This window comes from Poecile atricapillus, chromosome 1 (genome assembly GCF_030490865.1).
Source record: "Poecile atricapillus isolate bPoeAtr1 chromosome 1, bPoeAtr1.hap1, whole genome shotgun sequence".
NCBI lineage: Eukaryota > Metazoa > Chordata > Aves > Passeriformes > Paridae > Poecile > Poecile atricapillus.
Genome location: NC_081249.1, coordinates 94576228 through 94599776, shown reverse-complemented (window position 1 = coordinate 94599776; position 23549 = coordinate 94576228). Strand labels below are relative to the sequence as shown.

Sequence of the window (23549 nt, the reverse complement as noted above, 5' to 3'; positions counted from 1 at the left end):
TCCAGCATGAGAACTCCCTAGGGACTTAGCCTGGTTTCCAGCCCTTGTTTGTGTCATTATTGCTACTGCCATTATTTTGGAGGTATGCAAATCACAACAAACTCTGTCTTATGGAAAAACTCACTCCTGATTTTTTTGTATAGGCAATAAGCAGTAATAAAGGGTTGGCAGACTGATTTCAATTTTAATCTTGTATTACTAGACAACAAGATATTTGATCAATTAATCTGACTGACCATCACCTTGTCAAGAATGGATTTTATAGAGAAGCAGTTCTCTGCCAAAGAGGCTGTCTAAAAAAAGAAAAACAGTCCAGTTTCATGGAACCATAGAATGGTCTGGCTTGGGACCTTAAAGATCACCCCATGGCAGGGGCACCTTTCACTAGACCAGGTTGCTCAAAGCCCCATCCAACCTTGAACATTTCCTGAGATGGGGCATTTTCATGTATTACCTCCATAAAATGACTACTGATGGATGATATAAAATAGATCTTTAATTATTCACCATCTTTAATCAATGCCTCTTCATAACATGAAGACATGTAATTGCATTATTACCTGCTACTTTCTCATGTTATAGCATTGCTTTCAACTCTCTTTTCCAGATAGAAGTTGCCAAGAAACTACCAACTTTCGTTTAAGTAAAATTTCTAGAATTTGTAAATGCTTATTTGTCTCAGGGAAGTAATGTATCTATGTGAACAACCAAAGAAAGCACCATTATATTTTTCACTTAGTCACCAGTATCAATCACCAGCACCTTCATGTTTGCAGTGAGAAACTGCATTGTATGCCTTGTGTAGTGAGGAACTGGTCTGTCTTTTTTTTTTTTTCCTTTTAATACCACCTTGGTTTTAAGAATTCAAATTTAATTAAGAATCTGAAATTAATTTAATAAGATTTTATTCAATGTCCGAGCTATTAATATTAGTTATTCAGCAAGCTCTGCTGGCCACTGAATAGCAGAAATTACCATTCTGTATTATCTTCTTTCGGCATTGTAAGCAAAGGCAAGGAAATAAATACTACTTAGATTTGAGAAAAACTGCGGAGCTAATCCCCAAACACCCAGAAAATGCTATCAGTAAGCAGGACAGCCTGAATCCATTACTGTTGCGTATGGAGAAACTATGGAGACCTAATATTTTTCTAAAATGACCAAAACGAAGTCTCTAAAGCTTCTCCTGAGCCATAACTAGAATCTTCTCTAGTTTATGGACACAGAATTATTACAATAAATATTTATACACGTAGAAAACAGTATCAGAAAAAAATGTCAAAGCTTATGAGAAACATTCTAAAAAACAACTGGAAACATTTTATTTGTGAACGTGTCAATTCAGAGGCAGACACTGCAAAGTGAAGAAATTCAACACTGAAAGCAAACTGAAGACCCTGCCAAACAAGTACCTAAAACACAGCAGGACTCTGTCTTACTATTGCAGATTCATGCAAATAGTTCTTTGATTGTGGCTCCGTGACTCAGTGACTCTGAAATCAGACTAAAGAGAAAAAGAATCAAAGGATTTCAATCATCTCCTAATGAAGCAGTAAAAAGACTGCACAAACCACGGTATAAACTGAATCCGATCCATCCTGATATCTGTGTTCTATATTTTGTAAAACTCTGCTGTCACAGGGAAAACCTCCAGTAAAGCACAGACCAAGCTGTTTCTATGAAAATCACTGGGAACAGGATGGACCAGCAGACAGGAACTATTCTTACACCAAATGGGTATTTCTCCTAATACCATCAAAAAAGCTTTCTGGAAACGTTGCTCTGAAGCTTCCTAAAATTCTTAAAATAAACAATTTTAAGGGAATGTTTTTTCACAACCTACTCCCTCCTCAAACCAGGTTGGTGGCACTCTCAAAAATACTTTGGAAGAGCAAGAGTATTTTTATTAAAAATTAGATGGTTTCAAAGCATATGAATACTAATTATTATAAAATATTTCAGGTAAAGATATCATGAGGCTGATTGACTCCAACATCAGATAGTCTGCTTATGCATTAACATGTACTTACCTTATGTTTTAGAAAGAAACAAGGTTTAAAAAAATCACAAATGTATAAGAGTATAAGAGCTTGGGGGAAAAAAAAAAAAAAAAAAAGCTGAAACGGCCAATGAAGAGATACCTTTATCTTTTTATCTTTCCTCTTTATAGTTTCTACAAAAAAACACCAACTATTGACATATGTGCTGGTGCATTCCTTGGACAGATGTTGGCCTTGTGCTCTTCAGACAGGGTGAAGTGAGGGACCTGACCAGCTGCCTTCCCCAGGAGCATTATTTTCAGCATAAGGCCCAGAAACTGTTGTTATAAAAATATAATCAACCTCCAAAGTCCAGAAGCTACTGCTGCAAATGTATGACCAACCTCTAACAGCAGGTATCTAAGTCCTGTTATGAATTATTTGAAACAGGTCCTCAAAGTTCATAAATCTCCAATCACTGCTCTTCCAGACCAATCCCCACTTCAGATTTAATGCTACTGCCTAGTCCTGAAGAGGACTTCAGCACAAATGAAAAGCAGTAGCTGACAAACTCCTGGTCTGAGGAGCATGAGCCAAGAATTCCAGCCAGAAGCAGCTACTCACAGTGTTCTTCTACTCCCCCCACAGGCCGGTAACACAAGCACTGTCACAGCAGCACTTGCTTTCTTAAGAGCCCCAGAAATAGTCTGATTGCTTTGAATGGTTACTTGTTAGCTTTTCTGTTCTCCCACTTTAACATCTGGCAAGCTTTATTTTCAGCTGAATGCTTTTAGATGCAGGCCCAGCACGATGCCAAACTTCCTACATAGCACCAAGAGGTCACAAATTCAGACCACAAAAACGTAACTTCAATTAGTTTAAAAGACAGTCTTAACCACTGGGTTAGGAGTGTTACATGGAAGGGCATCTTAAATGTGACAATCCTCTGCGGACATAAAACTGAAAAAGAAAATTCAAAAACATTTACAATTGAAATCTCTAAAAAAATCTCTTTAAAAAATCAAGTACTTCTGCATGAGAAATAATGAGCCTGGTTCTCTATAGTCACGTTTCTCATCCCTGACTGTTGTGACCAGAGCCTCTCTTCAGCTCAGGTGTTTAATAAAGGCCCATACCCACCTGGGATCTCCGGTGTCTAACTATGGTTGAGCTCACAGTGAAGTCTAACATTCTGCATGGCAGAAAAGTGCTCTGACTTTCAGCATTGTAGTGCACCTTAAATCCCAAAATAAATTCACATCAGTGCATGCTTATTAAGCTGTGTTATTCAAGCCATCTTCTGCCTTCACAGTTTATGTAATACAGGATATTTTCCAGGCAAAACTTAAATCCACAACACTGTGTAGATAGAGCACTCAATTAGCTCTGTCTCTTAAAACTCATTTTCCTCCTCCTCTTCTATTCATGTTTCTGACACACGAGCTGGAATAATTTTTAGAACTCAAATTTTGCAGCCCCCTCACTGCTGTTGTACCTCCCACTTCTTTCTCAACAGGCTTTTCTTTAGTGAAAAAGTAAAATCAAAAGATCACTTTTCAAAAGGAAAAACATCTGGCAACTGCAATTTTCATGACAATGTCTTCACTACAGACAATTCTCAACCTTATATTCAAAAGCTCACTGATGAAGTTTGTAAGCATATCTCTTTTTATCCTCTCCTTGCAGAAAACAAAGCCTACCTAGTGAAAATACCACACAAATTCTAGACTATTTCAAATTAAGCAAATACTGGATAACTTACTAACATTCTTAATCATATTTGAAATCTATTGAGTCAAACACTCTTCTGCATTTGTGTTTGCCCTCCTCCAACTGGTCCTACATCCTTTAGATTCACAGACTTCCAATATTACCAGTCCCTAGGCTTCTCAAGTGCCTTTTGGACTGGGTATGTTCATATGGCTACTGCTGCTTGGACCATCTGTTGCCAAGTAGCATGTGGATACTTCTGTCCCTGTAGCACTAACCAAGGGAATCTTCCTCTTCAATTGGGATCTCAGCTCAGTAAATCATCCCCTTATGCTCAGGCGTTGTGATAAACACAGCTCTAGAAGGTTGAAGGCCTCAAATTTTCTTCTCAGATTTAGGAATCCGCAATTCCATGTCACATCAGCAAATTATTTGTTCTGTCGATTTATTAAGCAAGAAATCTGCTTTTACTACTAGATTATGTAAATTATGTAATCTTCCTATGAAGCATGTAGGCATGATTAGTATAACCTAACCTTTTTTCCCCCTCTGGTCTCTCATATAAAATAATCAAGAATTTAAATTCTCAAGCAATAACTTCAATCCTCTATATGCCATACTTAAGTACTTAGTTACAGAATTCATATTATTATTCTAATTATGGAAAAAAATTTCTCTAAAACACATGAAGGATGCCATACTGCTCCTCACTGCTCTGTTCAGGCAGGTTTAGCTTTAGAAGACCAGCTACATCTCATCTGTAGGAGAACATGTGGCCATTTAATACACATTTATAAAGCTGCACATGATAGGATCATATATTTTTGCACTTGTAACTACATGATCACAGGTAATTCCTCTCAGAGCAGTCAATAGTGCTCAGCACATGCCTGTCTGCCTCCACTAACTCCAGCAGAGCCTGACAGTGATTTAAGCAAAAGCAGAGTGGTTCCCTGACTCAGAGCACGATTTTGCAACGCAGGTCATCCCACATAATCGCATCTGAGCACAAAGTTTAGGTGCTTTGCACCTCATCAGCCAGTAGTGGCCAAACTAATGCTGCCGTGGTCAGCTGCTGAACGCTGTGTCTCCACCTTCCAACCTCCAGATTAATGCCGCCATGTGATGCCAGGAAGAGAAACACTGAGCTACCTGTGCACACCCTGTTACAAGACACAACCAATATTGTACTCACAGGAAAAACATTTCTGAAAGGCTCAAAACTTGGCCTAACATTACAGCTGATGTCAATACTCAAAGGTGGTTTTCTTTTATAGAAATCCGTTCCTCTAGCAAACTTCCAGCTTTCAATTTCCAGTATTTTGAGAACTAAAGCTTTTCAGAGGAACACTGATTTTTTTTTCTTTTTTTCTTTTTTTCTTTTTTTTTAGTGTTTTTATTAAGATTCTGAAGCATTTTCAAATTTTCTCCCCACACATTCTTATTCAGGTATTCCACGAAATTTTCAGCTGTAGAATCAGTCTGGAAATTTTCACACAGAATGGTTAAAACTGGAGAAAGTTACAAGCAGCTGGAAGTAGAGCTTTGAAAGGAAACACCTACAAATCCTAAACTAAAGCTGTCAACAGCACTTCAAAGTAGGATAATGCCTACAGCATCTCCAAATTATCTCAGCTCATAATAATCTTCTGAAAAGATTTTTTAACAAGAACTAGTTGGTTGCCTTGGAATCACAGCTAAGGGAAAGTGGGTCCTTCAGCCAGCCAATACCATGAGCAATTAGCACCCAGGAGTTTGTGTGAATACTCTGAAGACCACACATGCTGCATCCACCTGGAACAGTCAGAGCTTGCCACGTTCTAGTAACAATTTATGGTCCTACGAAGATGACAAAACAATTCTACTGACACGTTTCTCATTCACTGCTGTAGGCACTTAAAGCAAGTATTTTGTCTGCACTACTGCTTAACCAAATGCTGGCTTTTCTTTGTCTCAGATTTTGTCAAATTCTAAGATAGTTGGACTAAATCCAGATTTCAGCTAGTACAGATGTCATGGTCATAATTTATTCTGAAGTCAAACTAATGACAAATGCAAACAGAAGTTCTCATGATAAAAGCTGTTCAGCAGTTTCCCCTTAGTAAAGAAAGAAATCAAAAATTTCTGGGGTACAAAAAGCAAAGTGGGTGACTATAATCATATTCCCAAACTCTGCCAATCCTAACAGATTTTTACAGGTTCACTTTATGAAGATTTGTTCTACAATTCATAGATTATTTCTCTCTCAAAGCATAGGATTTTTATCATCAGATCTGCACAACTAAACTATGTTATTCCCCTGAGATAAAAACTTCTCTGCAGGGTGAAGACAGTGACTGAGAGATTCCAATCCCATACCTAGTTTGAATAAGATTGCTTAGTTCCACCTACACAGCTGCCCCCTGCATTAGTGCATTTAATGTTCAGCACCTTTTCAAAAAGGAGGCTATTTTTCCCACATTTGTAAAATGGGAATAATCATCATCATCACTCCTTTCACAGAAGGATGCCAAGACTTAATAGCTAAAATATTTGTACTATTTAGGCATCATAAATCACCCTTCATTTTGACAAAAACAGAGTAGAAGCAGGTTAGTCAGTTCATCCTGATTTCCTGCTTCCACAGACCCTTCACTGCAGCACAGGAACCAGGTACCTGTGGAAGAAGTCAGAAAGGGAAAATGCTGCCCAGCCCACCACCACTGCAGCTGCCTCCAGGAAACACTGCTAGTCCAGAATGTCAGTAGCTGCAAGGATTGGATCCAGACCACAGCTCCCCAACTCCATCCCAGTGATCTGGGAGTCTTCAAACTTAAAAGACCACAGTACAGTTATTGAAGAGTGTACTGTAAAAGAGACCATGGGACAGGGAGAGGACAGCATTGCTCCTATGTAACTAGAAAACTTACAGCATGATACAGTCCCTACAGCAGGAGAAAGAAAACAAGGAAAGGCTAAAAATAGGAGGAGTACTAAATTTAGTGAGGGATCACACTTAAATGTGCGATATGTGTAAGAACAGGTACCCAGGCTCAAGCATGCCTACCCACCTCTGTCCACTTCCCATGTGTAAGCCCTCTCTTATATGCGGCTCTCCTTCCAAGCGTGCTGGAGCATTCTGCAGAAAAAGCGCGATTTTTAAAAAAAAGGTAATTAAGGTAGTTACAATCATCGAAGGATCCCATGCAAAGATCGTGCAACAGGCTCTCAGGAACAGGTGTCGGGAGAGAGCCACTTCTTTGCAAAGACATGAGCACCCTCTGGTGCCAAGGACAGGTTGAGCGCCTTATCTAAACCTCAAGAATTCACTTCTGAAACGATCAGTCAGAAACCATTGCGCTCTCTTCCTAGTACACACAGAGCTTCAAAACTAGTTAACCTTGTAAGAGGAGGTAGAAATGACTAAATGATACAGCACAGTTCACAACAGCCAGGGTGATGAAGTCCTTTCACACAGGAAAACTGAGACGCATAGGCAGGGGGCCTTCCTTAATGCCCAGCCTCACAATGCCAGTCCCACAGCCTCCCAAAAATCCCAATGCCACGGTTTTAAACGACTATCAGAGCTGCCCACTCCAGAACAACTCATAAAGGCACCTCACAGAGTTTATCTCTAATAGGCACAGAGCGTGAGGAAAAAAAATAATAACTGCTTATCTGATGAGATATGCTCATTATAGATGAAAATACTTGCTAAGCTGTCATTCTTAGTATTAAACTGTGACAGCATGTTCCAAAGCCCTGCCACACACAATTTACTACCTTTATCAAACCTTATGCTGTATTTTCTTTTCATTTTGCTGATTGGGAGAGAACTATGGGGTTCCACCCACACAACACTGCTGAGTGACCTTGGTGTGTTGCTCAGGCACCACATCCTCTGGTTTCCATCCAGGGGAACACAAAACAGGCTGGATGCATTAGGCCAAGCACAGTGCTTACTTTCAGGAAATAGTACTTTTGGTGATTATTCCTGGCAGCTACAATTATAGTTAAAAGTCAATGTTCATGGAAAAGCCCTCTGCAGACTTAGAGCAATAGGTGTTCCCTACAACCACTGTTTCTCACCAGCCAGTTCATGATTATCAGAGTATCCCACCTCGATATACTAGATCACCATAGAGTTCTAGAAACTGACACCTAAAAAAAGGCAACTGAACAGCCAAAACCACTTTTTGGAGGGTCACTACTCCCTTGGCTTAAAGGAAACAGACACTATCAGAGAAAAACCTAAAAAGTTCCATTTTGAGTGCTCAGCCACTGGCCACCAAAGCAGTCAGGGTCTGGAGAACAGGACACATGAGAGGAGGCTGGGAGAACTGAGCCTATTCCAATTAGAGAAGGCTGAGGGCGACCTTACTGCTGTCTACAACTGCCTAACTGAAATACACCAGAAAGATGGATCTAGAATCTTCCTGAAGGTGCACAGAGAGCAAAAAATGCAAAGGATATGCGTGGAAACATAGAACATGCCAGTCACATACTAGAAAAACAAAGTATTACCAAGAGGGTGGTCAAGCACTGGCACGGAATGCCCAGAGGAAATGTGCAATCTCCATCTTGGGAGATGTTCAGGACTTACCAGGACATAGCCTGGAACAGCCTGGTCTGGTTAGACCTGTTTTGAGCAGGTTGGAGGTCCCTTCCAACCTGAATTACGGTTCTACGATTCTAATTATACCTTGGTGTCTGCTTTGCCCAAAGGTAATGCTCATCCTTCCAAGCTGCTTCAGAGCTGACACAGACCAGCTGGGTTCCTGTATTAACAACAGTTTAGATGCACTTTCAAAAAATGCTGAGCTCTGACAGATAAGTGTAAATTTTACCCATATCAAATCTGCCTGGAACATCTCTCTAAATAACTACTGTCTCTGTCATCAAAATCTATTATTTTTTACTGCTAATTGAAAGTTTGTAGCTTCTCTTTATTCCTGGCACTGGCTCACTCAGTAATTCCTGAACTTTTTGAGTTTTATAATACATATATTAAAAAAAACCCAACATACCATTAGGACAGACATGTCAGTTATTGAGATCTGTACCCACAACCCAAAGGATCTGGACAGAACACTCTGGGTGAAAAAAAATGGAGATTAGTATCAAACTTATCATTAGACAATGTTGGGTAACTTTGACTATCACAGTATCACCTGTTTGAGCCACCCCATCATAAGAGCCATCAATTCATCTAAAATTACATTTGGAGAGATGGTAATTTCTGCAAGCTAAAGCCAAGACTTGGGTACAGTAGGAGGTAATTTATCCCATGGATTCTAAACCTGTCAACTTTGTATTTGTAGGGTGGTATTTTATAAAGCACATAATGTCATAAAGATGTCAGCATCAAACCCAAAATGAGCTCCTGGAACAAAGGAAAGTTTTGGGGGTTTTCAAACAGTTTTCACTTGTCTGACAGAGTGCCAAAGAATTTGTAATTTTATCCGCTACATGATCTGCAATGCACACAGCCTACCTGCTGAATAAGTAAATTTCCACTGTTTGGAATGACAGTTCAAGATGAAACCATGACTTGCTCCTGATGCTCACAGGAAGACACACCATGCAATAAGGAGTTAGAGGCTACCTGGCAGCGTTTTGCTTATTTTCTCCTCACGCTGCATACAATTTTTTTTTTCTCTGTAATGAAATGCTGTAAATGAGAGTTGGCCATTAAGTACAGAGACTTGTCTTTGTGGTTGGTTCTGTCTTGCAAACTTTCAACTGACAGGATCAGGCCACAGTGCAGCTGAGAAAAATTCAATGTAATTACCAGCTGTCACTCTAGTGAAACTGAGTCTTGTTTTAAGACCAAAGAAGCAAAACTTGTCAAGCATTAGGAATGTGTCTTTTGTGAAGATATTGCATCCTTTCCAGGAAGGGTTTAAAATGGTTTTTTGGGGTTTTTTTGGGTTTTTTTTTTAATGGCTGTTGTTTTGCAACAGGAGGTAAGCAATTTGAAAATTACGAAAAGTCATTTTATCAATATGCACTTATTCAGGAAAGTCTATTAGCAGGAAAGAGTTTAGTCTATTTATATGATCAGCTCTGAATGACAGATCTTTATCAACATTATTCCATTTTACCAGCTCATCCAGTATGGTTGAGATCACTGGGTTCCAAGAGAAACTCCTGTAAACCCATACAGCCCCATGAGCTGTTCTGCCTCCATAAAGTCTTCAGCTGAAAATCAGAACACTCCATGAAAACTTAGGCCTCACTATTGTCAAGTTCTAGAAATTCCTGATTCGTTTCCTAAGACCCATTTCCAAAAAAGGAAATAAGTATTTTGCGCTGATGAATCAAAGCACTTTAAAAAATTTCTCATTTTTCTTCCCTGTCTTGTCTAAACTGATGACTTCCATGTCGATATTCTCCAAGCTGTGGGTTTTACTAATGAACTGATGATAATAATAATAATTACAGCAAACATGTAACACAGAAGTTGTCAAATTTACTGCTGAAGTGAGCTGAACTGCTCATCCCTTGATATATATAGGATTCTTGTCAAAATTACTAGACTGCAAGCTCTGGCAATGAGGAGACCAAATTTCATATATATTTTCCCCTAACTTTGCAGAAAGAATTAAGGCAGTTGGATACTTAAATTCCACTAACTGTGTACTTTTACATCCACAAGATCAAAACCAAATGGCAATCAATTAGACAAGTCACCTGGCTTTTATGTGCCTTGATTTCTTTATGCACAAGAAGGAAATAATTAGTCTGTCCTGTTGTTCAAAAACTGTTTATAATGTAGAATGCAGCTGTCAGATTGCAGGGCTAACAATAATTGTTTCAAAGGATGGAAGAAAAGGAAATCCTCTAACTGCACCTATGCGCAGAGTTTCCATTGCAATCAGGCTCTGTATCTGTGGTGAATGAAGCCCATTGTTCTCTGGAAAATGTTGCACTTCCATACCTGGACCACTTTCAAGTGTCAGAGTGCATCAAACTCAAGAATCAAAAGAAACTAACATTGTTAAGATCATGAACAAATACATCTCTGTATGTGATTACATCAAAGGTACCATTACAGAATAATAATTATTCTGGAAATAATAATCTAGAATAATTATAGCCAAGAAGGAGAGCACATCTTGGGTGGAGAAAAGCAGGTTTCCCCTTGGGAATTCACTGCTCACTGTCCACAGCAGCCAGGTCTCGCACAAATCAGACAGCAGAACGCACCAGAACTGATCTGAAATGCTGCCATTTGATGACAAGGAAAGCTGTTCCCCACTGATTAGCAGGCTGTAAAGCTAAAGTGCTGTTAGACAAATAACTGCAGGGTATTTCAGAACATTCGTCCCTTTACCTCAGCTTCTGCCACCACAGCAATATGCCTGCCCAGTTTTACAATGTACACAACCACTTCCAGAGCACTGCTTCCACACGACTGGAGTACAGGGTGCGACACAAATACATTCCAAATCGATTCCACTAAAAGTTACTACCTTTTTCTTTCTGTGGCCATGATATGACTCATAACAGGTTTTTTCTGAGTAGGTATATATGCGAAAACTTACTCAAGCTATATGATTAAGTGGAAGCAACACAGTACTAAAGGTTGATCAAGCCTTCTAGCCCCAAATTCATTACTTTCAGAATCTAACTAAAATCCTGAGGCTGAACTTAAGTTTGCAGTATTAGAATCCACCAGAAAACATCTTTTACATTCTAATTTTGGTCCTGAGAAATCATGTTCTGAACAGGTTTAAGATGGGTCAGGTGCATGAAGTCATGGCATCCAACAGTTGCCTAATTGGGCCTTTTCCCAGGGTCCTGTGTCCGTGCATAACTGAGCAGCACTCATTCCCAAACATCTATTCTCCCATTGTCTTCCAGCTGCCAAATTATTCTTAATGCATTTTAGAAAACTGTCAGGATGAAGGGTACATGAGCAGAAAAATTAGCGGGCTTTTAATTTTAAAAGAAGCAAGCAGGACTCTAACACCTGAAAGACAAGAGAAGAAAGGGAACAGCACATAGAAGGACAAGAGAGGCAGTGTTTGGGAAGAAAATAGAACGAGTTACTAAGTAGCTGTTTATTGAACATCTAAGACAACAACGTTATTATAAAAAGCAGATAATGTGAATTTGTCAAGAATAAATCTTTTACTGATATAGTGAGCAAGGGAGAAGCCACAGCTGTGACAAACAGCTTTGATAAGGCTTTTAATTTGTCACCTCAGAATCTGACAAGCTGAGTAAGGCATTATGGCCTAGACTAAAGAGCAGTTATGTCTATCATATGAAGATGTGATTAGGAATACTTCCCCTGCCAACTGGGAGTCAGATGGTGTTCCACAATGATCTGCCATGCACCTGATTTATTTCAGATCTTCCTTGTTGGAAATGGAAAAATAAGAACTTCCACAGATGATGAAGGGTTCAATCTGCAGCCTTGGAAAGAGCTTGGATTAAGATAATGGTGAAGGTACACAGATATTGGGTAGAGAAATTATAAACTTATGTTCCTATAATTATAAGTAAGAATATGCCTAGAGTAGGTAAGAAATTATATTAGGTAAAATAGTCTGAAGTTTGAACTGTAATAGTGTGATATATAGAGTAAATTAGAGATCCAGAAACTATAACAGAGGTGTGTATGAATATGTGACCTGTGAGCTTAGTGGCTAAGAGACAGATGCAGTGCAGCAAAATTAAGTAAAGATGATAGGTTAATAAGTGAAAACAAGTTTTGTGTCAGCTGTCTATTGGACCAAAAGGTTATATATTACTGTGTGAAGAAGAAACCCATGAGTACCTTGAGCTATGGCTTACTTCTTGCTCCTCTAAATCTAACACCTTCAAAGTAACATTTTATCTGGCCACTTGAGCAATAAATCGTCTCAAAGCAAGGTGGCCTCATTTTTCATCTCGACACTTTCTTACTGCTCCAAAAATGAAACTGAAAAAGCACACTTCCAGAATCTGGGCTGACAACTAAGGTGTGAGAAAGACTGCAAGCATCTTAGAAGCAGAACTCAGAATGATAATCAGAAAATTCTATAGAAACAAATGCAAAGTATTACAATAAAAATTCAAATACAAGAGGAGAAATTGACCAGACAACAAAACCATGGGAAATCTGATAGTCATGGTAGGTTCCAGTGAGAGTGCAAAACAGCTCAGGAGAAAAAAAAAATGGTAAATTTGACAATATGAAGATCTAAGACATAAGAAACAAATCCTTTGCTCTGTTCAGCAGCAGTGGAACACAATGCAGCTGGTATGAGAGCTGCAGGTTAAGCACCACATTTAGAGAAAACTGCAGGCAGAGTGAAAAATGGCTAAATTTTAAAACCACAGTTACCAGCAGAAAAACATGAAGAAAACAGAATTTGTTTACTGAAGAAAAATGTGAAATGAGCAAAGGGTAAAGTTAAAATCTACAAGGACTTCTACAAATAAAAGACAAAATGGAATATCTTTAACCCACAATGAACAGAACAATAATCACTGGTATCATTTCCAGCACAGAATATAATAGGAGAAAAACTCAGTGACCTATAAAAAATCATCATGCAATGGAATTATGTCAACAGATCATGTAGTTCCTATCACTGAAGGCTTTTCAAAAGAAATTAAACAAATATGCCATGGAACATTTTGTTAGAGGTTGCTGTAAGATTCCGCACTGCTTTAATGAAGTTAAGTTGGTGTCACCTCAGAAATAAAGGGGGTTTAGAAACATGTCAATCTCAGAGACAACCAACTAAAATAAAGCAAATGCTTTACCTAAGAAAGTAGGACTTCTGCCGACATGAATAAATTCAACATGGGAATTGAAAATTAAAGTTTACCTGTATTAAACAGGACACTTGTAACTCCTGTATCTGAAATCAAACAGTGGCATTTCTATTTAAGTGGAAAATGCTGATCTTGAATTTATGTTCCCAAAGCAAGGTGCAAAATAAGCTGCTGGAGGGGATGAGGAAAATTTGAGGTGCTGGAGACAGGTATTGAAGGGTGGATCCAACCACAGGTACATCTGCCTGGCTACTGAATGTGTCTTGTATACGAGTTTGAGTACAAAGTGCAACTCAAAGCTGTTGATTTTTTAATCAGCTCTACAGCATTGGTACTTGCACATCGTCTTGGGCAAGGAGGACCCAGCTGAGTTTCACTATAATCACAGAACAGGCTGCGATGGAAGAGAACCACAAGGACTGTCCAGTCCAACCCCAGGCCCTGCACAGGGCAGCCTCGAGTCACTCTGTTCCTGAGAGCGCTGTCCAAACACTCCCTGAGCTCTGCCAGGCTTGGTGCTGTGACCACTTCCCTGGGGAGCCTGTTTCAGGGCCCAGCCACCCTCTGGGCGAAGAACCTTCCCCCGAGAGTAAAATGCAAACCGGGTCTTCTTTTATTATTGCCCCTGCAATGACATCCTATCGTCTGTCCTGCATTACTGCACAGGAAATCCAGTCAAGAATAAAGACTGTCACCTAAAACATATTCTCCCCTCCAAATGCACTACTGCCTTCCTGCTGGCTCTCCCGAGTTCCTGGCCCAGCCTATTCCCAACTCGGGGAGGCAGCAGCAGCTTCCCTACAGCAGGGCACCAACGAGCCCGAACGGCCCCTTAGAACACCCCCGGCTGCGCCCCACGGGCCCCTCAGCCGCGGGCCGGGCGGGGCCGGGCGTGCCCCTCCCGCAGCGCTGAGGGGCTCTGCCCCGCGGAGCCGCGGCCGCCCCCCGGCCCCGTGTCCCCGCTCACCATGGCGATGCTGAAGATGAGGATGACGACGGCGGCGATGGCGATCCCGGCCCGCCCCTGCCCCGGCAACCGAAGCGCCGCCCCCGCGCCCGGGCCCGCGATTGGGCGGGAGCGGACACGAGGCGCGGGGCGCCCCGCCCGCCGCCGGACGCGGAAGCCGCGGAGGTGACAACTGCCGGGGCTGTGGCGACATCGCGGCTGAGGGCCGGTCTGTCGGGGCCGGAGGGCCGGAGGGCCGGGGGGCCGGGGGGCCGGGGGGCAGGGGGGCCTGGGGGCCGGGGCTGGGGCTGGGCGGGCTGTGGCTGTGTGAGGCCCTGGATCCTGCAGGGCTCCGTGTCCTGAGAGGTGCGGTGGGTAATGATGCAACCAGTGAGGGAGATGGAAGAGGAGGGGGACATGTTGGGAGGCTTACACTGCTCCCGCACGTAACTGGCCGGGATTGTAGTGTGAACTCTGAAGGAGCAGGGTCACGGCAGGTCGTGTCTGGTGGAGCGGATAAGCCCAAATGCTCCTAATCAGTCTTTCGTTGAGTATTTCTACCTCTTCCTGAGCTGCTACGCTTTCATCCTCCTCGTTCTCATCAAGTAAATAGAGATCCCCAGTCAAAATGAGCGAACAGCGGTGGTGATTAACACCTAATGCTATTAAATAAGCAAACACTCAACTCCGGTTGTAGAAGCAACAGATGGTGAGACATCTCTGTATCTGTAGTTTGAGAAAGCTAAAAGAGGAAAAGGTGTTTCTTTTGTTTTCTGTTCATCACAAAAGATAAGCCTGCCTGACACAAAACAAATCTTTAGTCTAGAAAACGGAAAGTTTGCTCACTGCTGCCATTTTCTTTTTAGGGCAGAGAGGTGCTGCAATGGAAGTCAAAAAGCTGTAGTTAGACCTTTTCAGTTCGTGGTAGAGGAAGTAAGAGCCCTGGGGAATCTCCCCTGTAAAATGGGGAGAGCTCAAGGAAAAAAAGCCAGCCAGACAAGATAAGCATATACTGACCTCAAACTAATGTAGTTAGACCCTAGAAAAGAGCGATGAGTCACTTGTATAATTGAGAGTGGATGGCCCTTGTGGATGAAGGTAGCAATGGTCAATACTTTTTGTGGATAAGGGAGAAAATGGCCAGGATGGTGGTTTGGGCCAAACTGGTTGTCAGCTTTTGTTGTTAGGTTAAACTAACCATGTGCACCCACTTAGGGTACTGACTCCTTCTTTGACTGAGAATTGGCCTATCAAAAAGGTTGTTCCAGCAAGCAGGACTACAGGAATTGTGCAGCTGTGCAGTTGCCACTGTTTTCTCCTCACCTCTTAATCTGCTTGAAGCACAGAGTGGATTGCCTTTTCTTGTGGTTGATTATTTTAGGATATCTTGGCACAGTCATGCAGTTGTACTGTGGGAGTGTTACAGACTTTTAAAGGGTAAGATGGGGGCTCACTGAAAAAAGGAGGGAGACCAGAAAAAAAAACTTGAGGAATGGAAACTAGAACAAGATGGGGAGCAGTGCAAAGGAGTTGAAGTACAGCTCTTGGTGAAAAAAAGACACAAGTGCCAGAAGACTCACAGTCTTCTTTTAACTCTATGGTTTTTGGTGTAGTTTTTATCATTCTGTGTTTTTCCCCTTTGTTTTGGTGTGGGTTTTTCAACTGTGCTGGTGAACTGGAGTTTAGAGCTTGTACTAGAAAACAGGATAATCCAAGATTAACTGTCGCTGTTGAAGATTTTTTTTGTTGCTTGCTAAAGATTTTTTTTTTGCCCCCCTCCTTATTTCTTCCTCAGACTTACCTAGTCAGGAAGAGCTGACTGCTAAAGAGAAAATGACATCTCTAGAAAAAGGTAGGTTGTTCGTATGACATCTAAACAGACTGAATTAAGAAGTACTTTGACTGGAATTCTGAACACCAGAGTTACACTGTATACCAGGCTCCTTTCATTCAAACTTACTCCTTTTATGTAGCTGTGAGGAAGTAGTTCTGTGACTTCATTACTGCAGTGAAAGCCAGAGCTGCCTGGATGGAACAGCAATTAAATGTAGTTTTTCTAATCCAGCTCGATATTGAAAAATAAGTTTGTCAGTGGTACTGTGATCTGTCTGTACACTTGTCTGACAGCCTCCTCTGGTATTTAGAACCTGTTGGTACTGGTTCAGCAAACTTGAAAGTAAGCTAATACAGTGGTGTTACTACAGCATTTTTGAAATCCATTAGTATTTGTCTAGAGGACACAAGCTCACACTACTGCCTGCAATATGAGAAAAAAAGCAGTAGGTGTAACCATGCCCTCAGAAACTTTGTATCTCTCACCCATTGTGAGGAAACTGTACTACAATAATAATTCATTCAGCTGGAAACTTAGTAGACTCAAATAAAATTAATTTCAGTAAATGTTGTGTATATTGGGGACTATAGAACAGAATGTAGCATTGCTGGGAATGCTGGAGTCTGTAGTTAGAAAATGGAGCAGAACTGGGTTGTTGGCTTTTCTTAAACCTTCACTTGGGCAACTAAAACATGTTAGTACTTAAAAAGTTGCTAAACTTCTTAAGGTGTCAGTAGCTGTCTGGGTAATAGCTGTTTTTCATTTGCTTGTTGCTTTTAAAATGAAACTGCTCTGATTCTGCCAGCTCCCAAAACCTGATTTGGTTTTCAGCCTATGAGTAATGTTGTCAAGATTTTTTTTTTCCAGGAAAGCTCTTTTTTGTGCCTACATTTAATCTTGTATGGCAGCAGGAAATTTAAATTAATGCAATTCAGATCAATGTTTGTGTCTTGTACTGCTCTTTTTAATGAGCAGTGCACATTTGAGTAAGGGCTTACTGTGAGGGTGGTGAGGCACTGGAACAGGTTCCTAGGGAAGTTGTGGATGCCCCATGCCCGGATGTGTTCAAGAGCAGGTTGGACAGGGCCCTGAGCAACCTGGTCTAGTGGAAGGTGTCCCTGCCCACAGCAGGGCAGTTCCACAGTGTTGGAACAAGATGATCCTGAATCCAATCCAATGATGACCCCTTCCAATCCAAACCATTCTGTGATTTCCTGACTTGTGCTTGGTAATCACTGCTGCAGTGTGACTGCAATTTGAAACATGCAGTGTACAATTAAAATCTGTTTTTAAAAAATTTAAAAAATTAAATTAAGTTCAGAAATTAGGGGAAGACTTACAGTGACACTATAACCAAGTAAAAGGTGGTAAACGTTTCCTCTACAATTTCTAAATTTCAGTTGATGATGCCTCAGCACCCATTCGAGGACCTGGAGATGGCATGGAAACAGAGCAAACAGCTGGATCAGTGGAAGTAATCACTGCAGCCAGCACTACGAGCCATCACATCCACCACAGCCCCCATAAAAAGACAGCCTCTTCCCTGAGTCCCGGAGTTCTGCAGCTGGGGAAAGTACATGCAGATAAATCAGTGGAAATTGAAGCTGTTCGAATATTAGTCCCCAAAGCAGCCATCACCCATGTTGTTCCAACTAAAAATGCTAAGGTAGCTAAATCTTTGGGACATAAAGGAGACACATTCCATCAGTCAGATGGCGCCACAGATCCCAAGAAAGAGCAGATAGAGCTGAAAAATGCAATTGAAAAGCTAAAGAATTCAGAAAAGCGGTTGTTACAGGATAAAGAAGGTCTCTCTAATCAGCTGCGTATACAGACAGAGGTAAGAAATTAAAGGTGTTTTCTCTCCCACAGCTGAACTGTTTTGGTTTGTATAAGCAGTTTGTGAATGTGACCAAAGAGAACTGCTATGACACTCTAGCCTTGAAACAAATAAGTTCCCTTTTGAACTTACCAGCTAAGACATAGAGTAGAAGTACATCAAAGAATTCCAGCGCTGCTTCTCTGACAACAGATGAAAGAGTCAAAGACTTAGCTGGGAGAAACACATGAGAGAGCTGCAGGGAAATGAATCTTTCATGAGGAAAGACTTTGCTCCTTAATCACTAAGTGGAAAATGTTATGCCATAGAAGAGTTGACTATAACTTTATATTTCATACACCTGTGGATGTCTTGTCTAATCCTTTGTTATCTTACTGATTCAGGAGTTGAATACTACTGAAACTCTGTTTCCTGCAGCAGGCTTTCATACTTCCTCTTTGACTGTTAGAATTTAAACAAGAATGTGTTGGACATGCTTATGTTATAAATGTTTAGGCTTAAATGTTTATGCTTTCCCAGATACATCCCGTTCTGGAAAGACAATTTACTGTTAGCAATTTTTAATAAGTTGCACTGCATTCTTAGGAGTGTTTACTCTCTATTGATAATTGCAAGAGAGTCTGGTCTAATTCTAGGTCAATCGGGAGTTGAAGAAATTACTTGTTGCTTCTGTTGGGGACGATCTGCAGTATCACTTTGAACGGATGGCTCGTGAGAAGAATCAGCTCATCCTAGAAAACGAAGTCCTGGGCCGGAATATGGCTCAGTTGTCTGAACAATTGGAGCGCATGTCGATACAATGTGATGTGTGGAGAAGCAAATTCCTAGCAAGCAGGTATTCCTTCTCATGGAACTGTCCTAACAGCATTCTCCTTCAGTCTTTCATCACATACAGACACTGCAGTGTGCTTACATATGCAGAGGACAGCCACAATAGCCATACTGACACCTACTATGAATTCTAAGAATACAGAAAACGTATAAAGAAAGTAAACTCCTTGTAAATCTGAATAGTCCTGCTTTTCAGAGGTTATACAGTGAGTCCTAAACCTCCTAAAATTACAACTACAGTTCTTGTCAAGAAAACAAGAGAAGCTCTTAATTTTCATAAAACCACATGCAGTTTAGGGTTTAAAAATGTCTTCTAGGGCAGCTGACTTTTCTTAAAGGTAATTAGTTGATTTTCATCCCCAACCCCTCAGTATGATACAGTCATCAATTTGAGAAGAAGCTGGTGTTTAAGAGCTCTGCTTATAGTGAGTCAGGGATCTACTACAGAAAAAAGAGTAGGGGGACTTCTTTATCAAACACTGTCTGTGTTACTACTCAGAACCCTACTGTTACTTCTGTAACCATAAAAGCAGATCTGACAGTCAAAATCTCATTTGACAATGATTTTAAATTTGCTAAGTTTAAAACTTGTTAAGTTTGTCTCACCAGATCTGTAAATAGTTTTCTAGGATTTTTAATTTTCTAATGTACTTGGATATAACTGACGAATTAACTGACTGGAATTTTGATGCTTAGTGCATATCACAAAAGATCTTACTGCTTGAAGGAAATGGCAATGGAATTTAGTCTCCTCCCTTTAATTTGCTAGTCTTAAGAAGTTTCAGCATATGGGGTGAATGGTATCTTGTGTGACTTATGAGGTGTAATGGTACTTGTAAGTCCTAGCTGAGCAAGAGTCACTATGCAAACTCGGGATTTTTTTTTTAACATTATGAGGAGTTCTAAGGTCAGGGCTGTGAGTCTCAGCAGTGCTTAAAGTAACACTCTTCAATATTTTAACATTCTGGTTCATTTTTATCTCATATTTCTAACTAGTGGTTGTTTAAATGTCATTCTGCTTTTTGCATTTGGAATATCACAGGCATTTGAAATGCCTGCTGGAGGGGTCAGTGCCAAGCCTCATGGCATAGAAAAATGTGACAACTTCTGTATCCTTTGTAGCTCTTAAACACTCATATATGACAATCTGGTGATTGTCCCTGAGAAGGGCAAAGAGGTAAATGCATACAGTCTATAGCCATAGATTCCATTTTTAGAGATGAGTGAACAAATGTGATTACAGCATACTTGTGAAAATTGTTAGAAAAATGTATTTAGCTTTCTCTTTCACAGGATCCTTGTCAACCATGGACACTTTCCCAAGGTATTTTGAAAAGTCTGTTACTAGCTTTGTATTAAGTGCCTTAAATTGTTTAAACTCAGTCAAAAAATAATCTTGCACTGGTGTTGGCTGTAGTTGAACAGAAATTATTCTTAATTACTTTGATATAGGCTCTGCATGAGGGAGGAGAGAGAGAAGAGCAGCTTAATACTCAGGTTGACCAGAAAAATTATGATCTGTAGTAGAAAAAAGTGACTTTCAAACTGTTCATTTGCACTGCTGACTGGGGATTTCCTTTGCAGAGTGATGGCTGATGAGCTGACCAATACCAGGGCAATTCTTCAGCGCCAAACCAGGGATGCACAAAGTGCAATCCAGGACTTGCTGAACGAACGTGAACAGTTCCGTCAAGAGATGATTGATACACACAAGTATGATTTTTTTAATGCAGACTATCTCTGTGCAAACTTTGTTTTTCTCAGTTTATTTTAGGCTAGAGGAGAATCAAATAACTTTCCCCTCCTCCACTGATATTCAACAAAAATCAATTATGCTGATGTATAATATAGTAACTTTTCAGTCTTAGAACTGAAACAGCAAAAACAATAGAATACTTTCTTCATTCCCCTAGAGATCTGAGGTCTTAAGGGTAATAAACTGTGGAACTGATATCCTTCACATCCTCAGGCTTTCTCTCTTTAATCACTTACTGTCTTGACTTCAAGTCTTCTCTGTTTCCTTCCAAAATATCAGAGATATTCTTCTTCCTACACAGACTGTACAGTGCTTTTTCTGCCAGATGTCAAAGAAGTGTTCCCAATATTAATGTCCTGTGTTGGTGAGGCCTTTCCTTGGAGAATAGCCCATTTGTCTCCTTGTTCTTGAGCACTTTTTTTGTCCATTTCTTTGGTTTAAGATTTAGCTTATGCACTAAGCCTTGGGAAGAGATGATTCCTTTGAAGTGTGTTGGGTGCTGATTATACAGTATAGAATACAAACCCCACTAACAGGGCTTCTATCCTTTCTGCACAGGCTGCTGGAGGAGCTCATGGTCTCTCTTCAGTGGGGGAGACAACAGACATACTATCCTAGTGCCCAGCCTTACACTACAACAGAGCTAGCAGCTGTGAACTGTAAGCTAGCCAAAGCTGTAAGCTCACATCTTCTAGGAAATGTTGGCACTAACAGTCCAAAAAAGACTTCAACAACTGTGGAGTTTTGCAATACCCCTGCTGAGAAAATGGCTGAAATGGTAAGAACTCTTGATACATGTTAACCTTTATATTAAGGTTCTCAGTAAACAGATATTTCATTTTCAACTTGGAAAAAATATGAAAAATGGCTTTTAAGCAGAAATCCTTCCTAGCTCCTAGAGAAGGAGAAAGCCAGTTAAACTGTATAAAAATATTTTCAGTGTCAATTTTTCCATCCTTAGATGCTACGTGTACTGGATCCAGCTGCACATCCAGAAACATCAACAGAAGTTTCTTTTTCTGAGACTTCTCCATCTTCTTTCCTTTCCACAAAGAAAAGTATTGGAAGGTTTCACCCATATACAAGATATGAAGATGTCACCTTCAATTGTTGTAATCACTGTCAAGGAGAGCTGATAGCCCTTTAAATGCCCAGCCAAGGCAGCTGTGCATGCACTCTTTCTAAAGAACACTAGTTGATGCTCAGCAGGCTTTCCTTTGTCCTTTTTCTGTAATGGGTGGGTCTAGCATTGGAAATTACATAGTTTCAGCTTCTCTACCTCTTGAAGTTAGGGATTGACAGGATTTCCAGAGTCTCTGGGATACTTCTACTGTTTCTCATTGAGGAAAGCTACTTATTTTCTTACACATAGTCAAGACAAAAAACATGCTGGTCCAATTTATAGAGCATAGAGATGCTCTTGACTGTTTAACATTTATAGTTTTGTCAACAAATCTTAATGAATTTCCTTTTAGAGGGAGACAGAAGTGTAACCATACCAAAGCAAATTAAGTGCTGATCAGTTATGTCTAAATTTAAAAATAAAGTAATGATAAATTGTCAGTTACATTTTTTTTTTTTTTAAATTTTAGCCAAGGTGATGAACTGTCCCCAAGTCTATGTTCTACCTTTTAAATTTAGTTGTAAAAAGGAGTATATGCAATCATTCTTCTTAGCTGTAAGTTCTGAAAGCAAGAGTATATACAGTGTCAGCCCACCTGTCAAGAAGGCAATGAAGCTTGAATGAACTTTAGCTATAATACATAAGTAGTAACTGCTTTCAATTGGATTCTAGAAAACTCTGGGGTGAGATTATTCTTTCATTTCTATAGAGCTGAAATGGCTTTTCCATTGTTTCAGCTTCTAGAATGAAGCTGCTGCCTAGCTGATCCTCAGCAAAGGCAGACTGACATGCTTCCTTTAGTACATAGCATTGAGCCTGCTCTGGCATTAGGACTCAGTCCTCGCCCAAGGTCTTCCTGGGTATTATAGGAAGATGAAGATAAGCACTGTTTGCACAGGTACTGTTAAAAAAAAAAAAGTATTTTTTTACTTGTATGGTTTTATAATCTTGATATAGATTTGGAGTTCTTGACATAGGTTTGATGAGAACTTTTAGGAGACAATCTGCTAAATCCAAAGAACCCTATTTAAGTTTCTTTGCTTGACCCCCAAATTTACCATATGAAGCTGCCTACTTTAGGGAAAAGGTTTCTGAAATGGTTGCTTTTACCCCATTTTCCTTTGAATCTCATACCCATGATCAGAATATGTAAGCTGTAAGTTCTTGCTGGCTCAGCTTTGGTTTACATGAAGAAAGCTAAAATAAACTTCCTTTGCTTGCTTTCAAGTTACAGTTTTGGATTTAATGAAGTCACATTCTCTGTAGCATTAACAGAACTATATGACACTGAACTGTAAAACCCTTCACTCTGCTGGTGTGAGGCAATGAACAGAGAAGCACCTCTTCTGTAGTTTTCTACAGTTAGGGAGATGGTGTGTGTGACCCTTTGCAAATATTCCCCCTGGATTTGTTTGCTAGACACATTTGTTTGCTAGACTCTTCTTGCCTTTGGTGTCAGGGGGAGGTTCTGGAGGGAGGAAGGCAACCTGTTACTTATGTGTCCCAGTAGCATGTGAAATTTTCATTTTGTGTCCATGCTCACTCTCTGTGCTGGCAAAAGCTGCAATAGACCAGCCTCCAGTCCAACACCAGTGCTCTCAATACGCCTGTAACTAGCTCCAAAAATAACCAAGAAAAATACTACCAGCAAACCTGCTTTGCATCTCTACACTTCTCTCTGTTGCAGTACTCCCAGAAAACAGTGACTGTGGAAAAATTGAAGAGCAATTCCAGGATCATGAAATCTGTTGGGACATACAGTTGGACAGAATGCTTC

The 23549-nt window shown here is 40.4% G+C and overlaps 2 protein-coding genes across 3 annotated transcripts in view; one reads left to right on the top strand and one right to left on the bottom strand.

Moving 5' to 3' along the window:
- Window positions 1-14520, bottom strand: part of NME7 (NME/NM23 family member 7) — an 84448-nt gene extending 69928 nt beyond the window's left edge. The window contains exon 1 of the mRNA XM_058837934.1: window positions 14410-14520. Within this exon, the coding sequence (XP_058693917.1) occupies window positions 14410-14412 (3 nt within the window). The 5' untranslated portion in view covers window positions 14413-14520. The remainder of the gene's footprint in view (window positions 1-14409) is intronic.
- Window positions 14521-22999, top strand: BLZF1 (basic leucine zipper nuclear factor 1). 2 transcript variants are annotated; one of them, XM_058837914.1, is made up of 7 exons: window positions 14521-14617; window positions 16184-16240; window positions 17623-18062; window positions 18698-18897; window positions 20478-20606; window positions 21208-21427; window positions 21611-22999. In XM_058837914.1, exons 2-7 carry the CDS (start codon window positions 16222-16224, stop codon window positions 21794-21796), a joined length of 1194 nt encoding a protein of 397 aa, XP_058693897.1. In that variant the 5' UTR covers window positions 14521-14617; window positions 16184-16221; the 3' UTR covers window positions 21797-22999. The 2 variants fall into 2 exon arrangements, with proteins under 2 accessions (XP_058693897.1, XP_058693906.1); XM_058837923.1 differs by lacking the exon at window positions 14521-14617 and adding an exon at window positions 14707-14754.
- The last annotated feature ends 550 nt before the right edge of the window (window positions 23000-23549 follow it).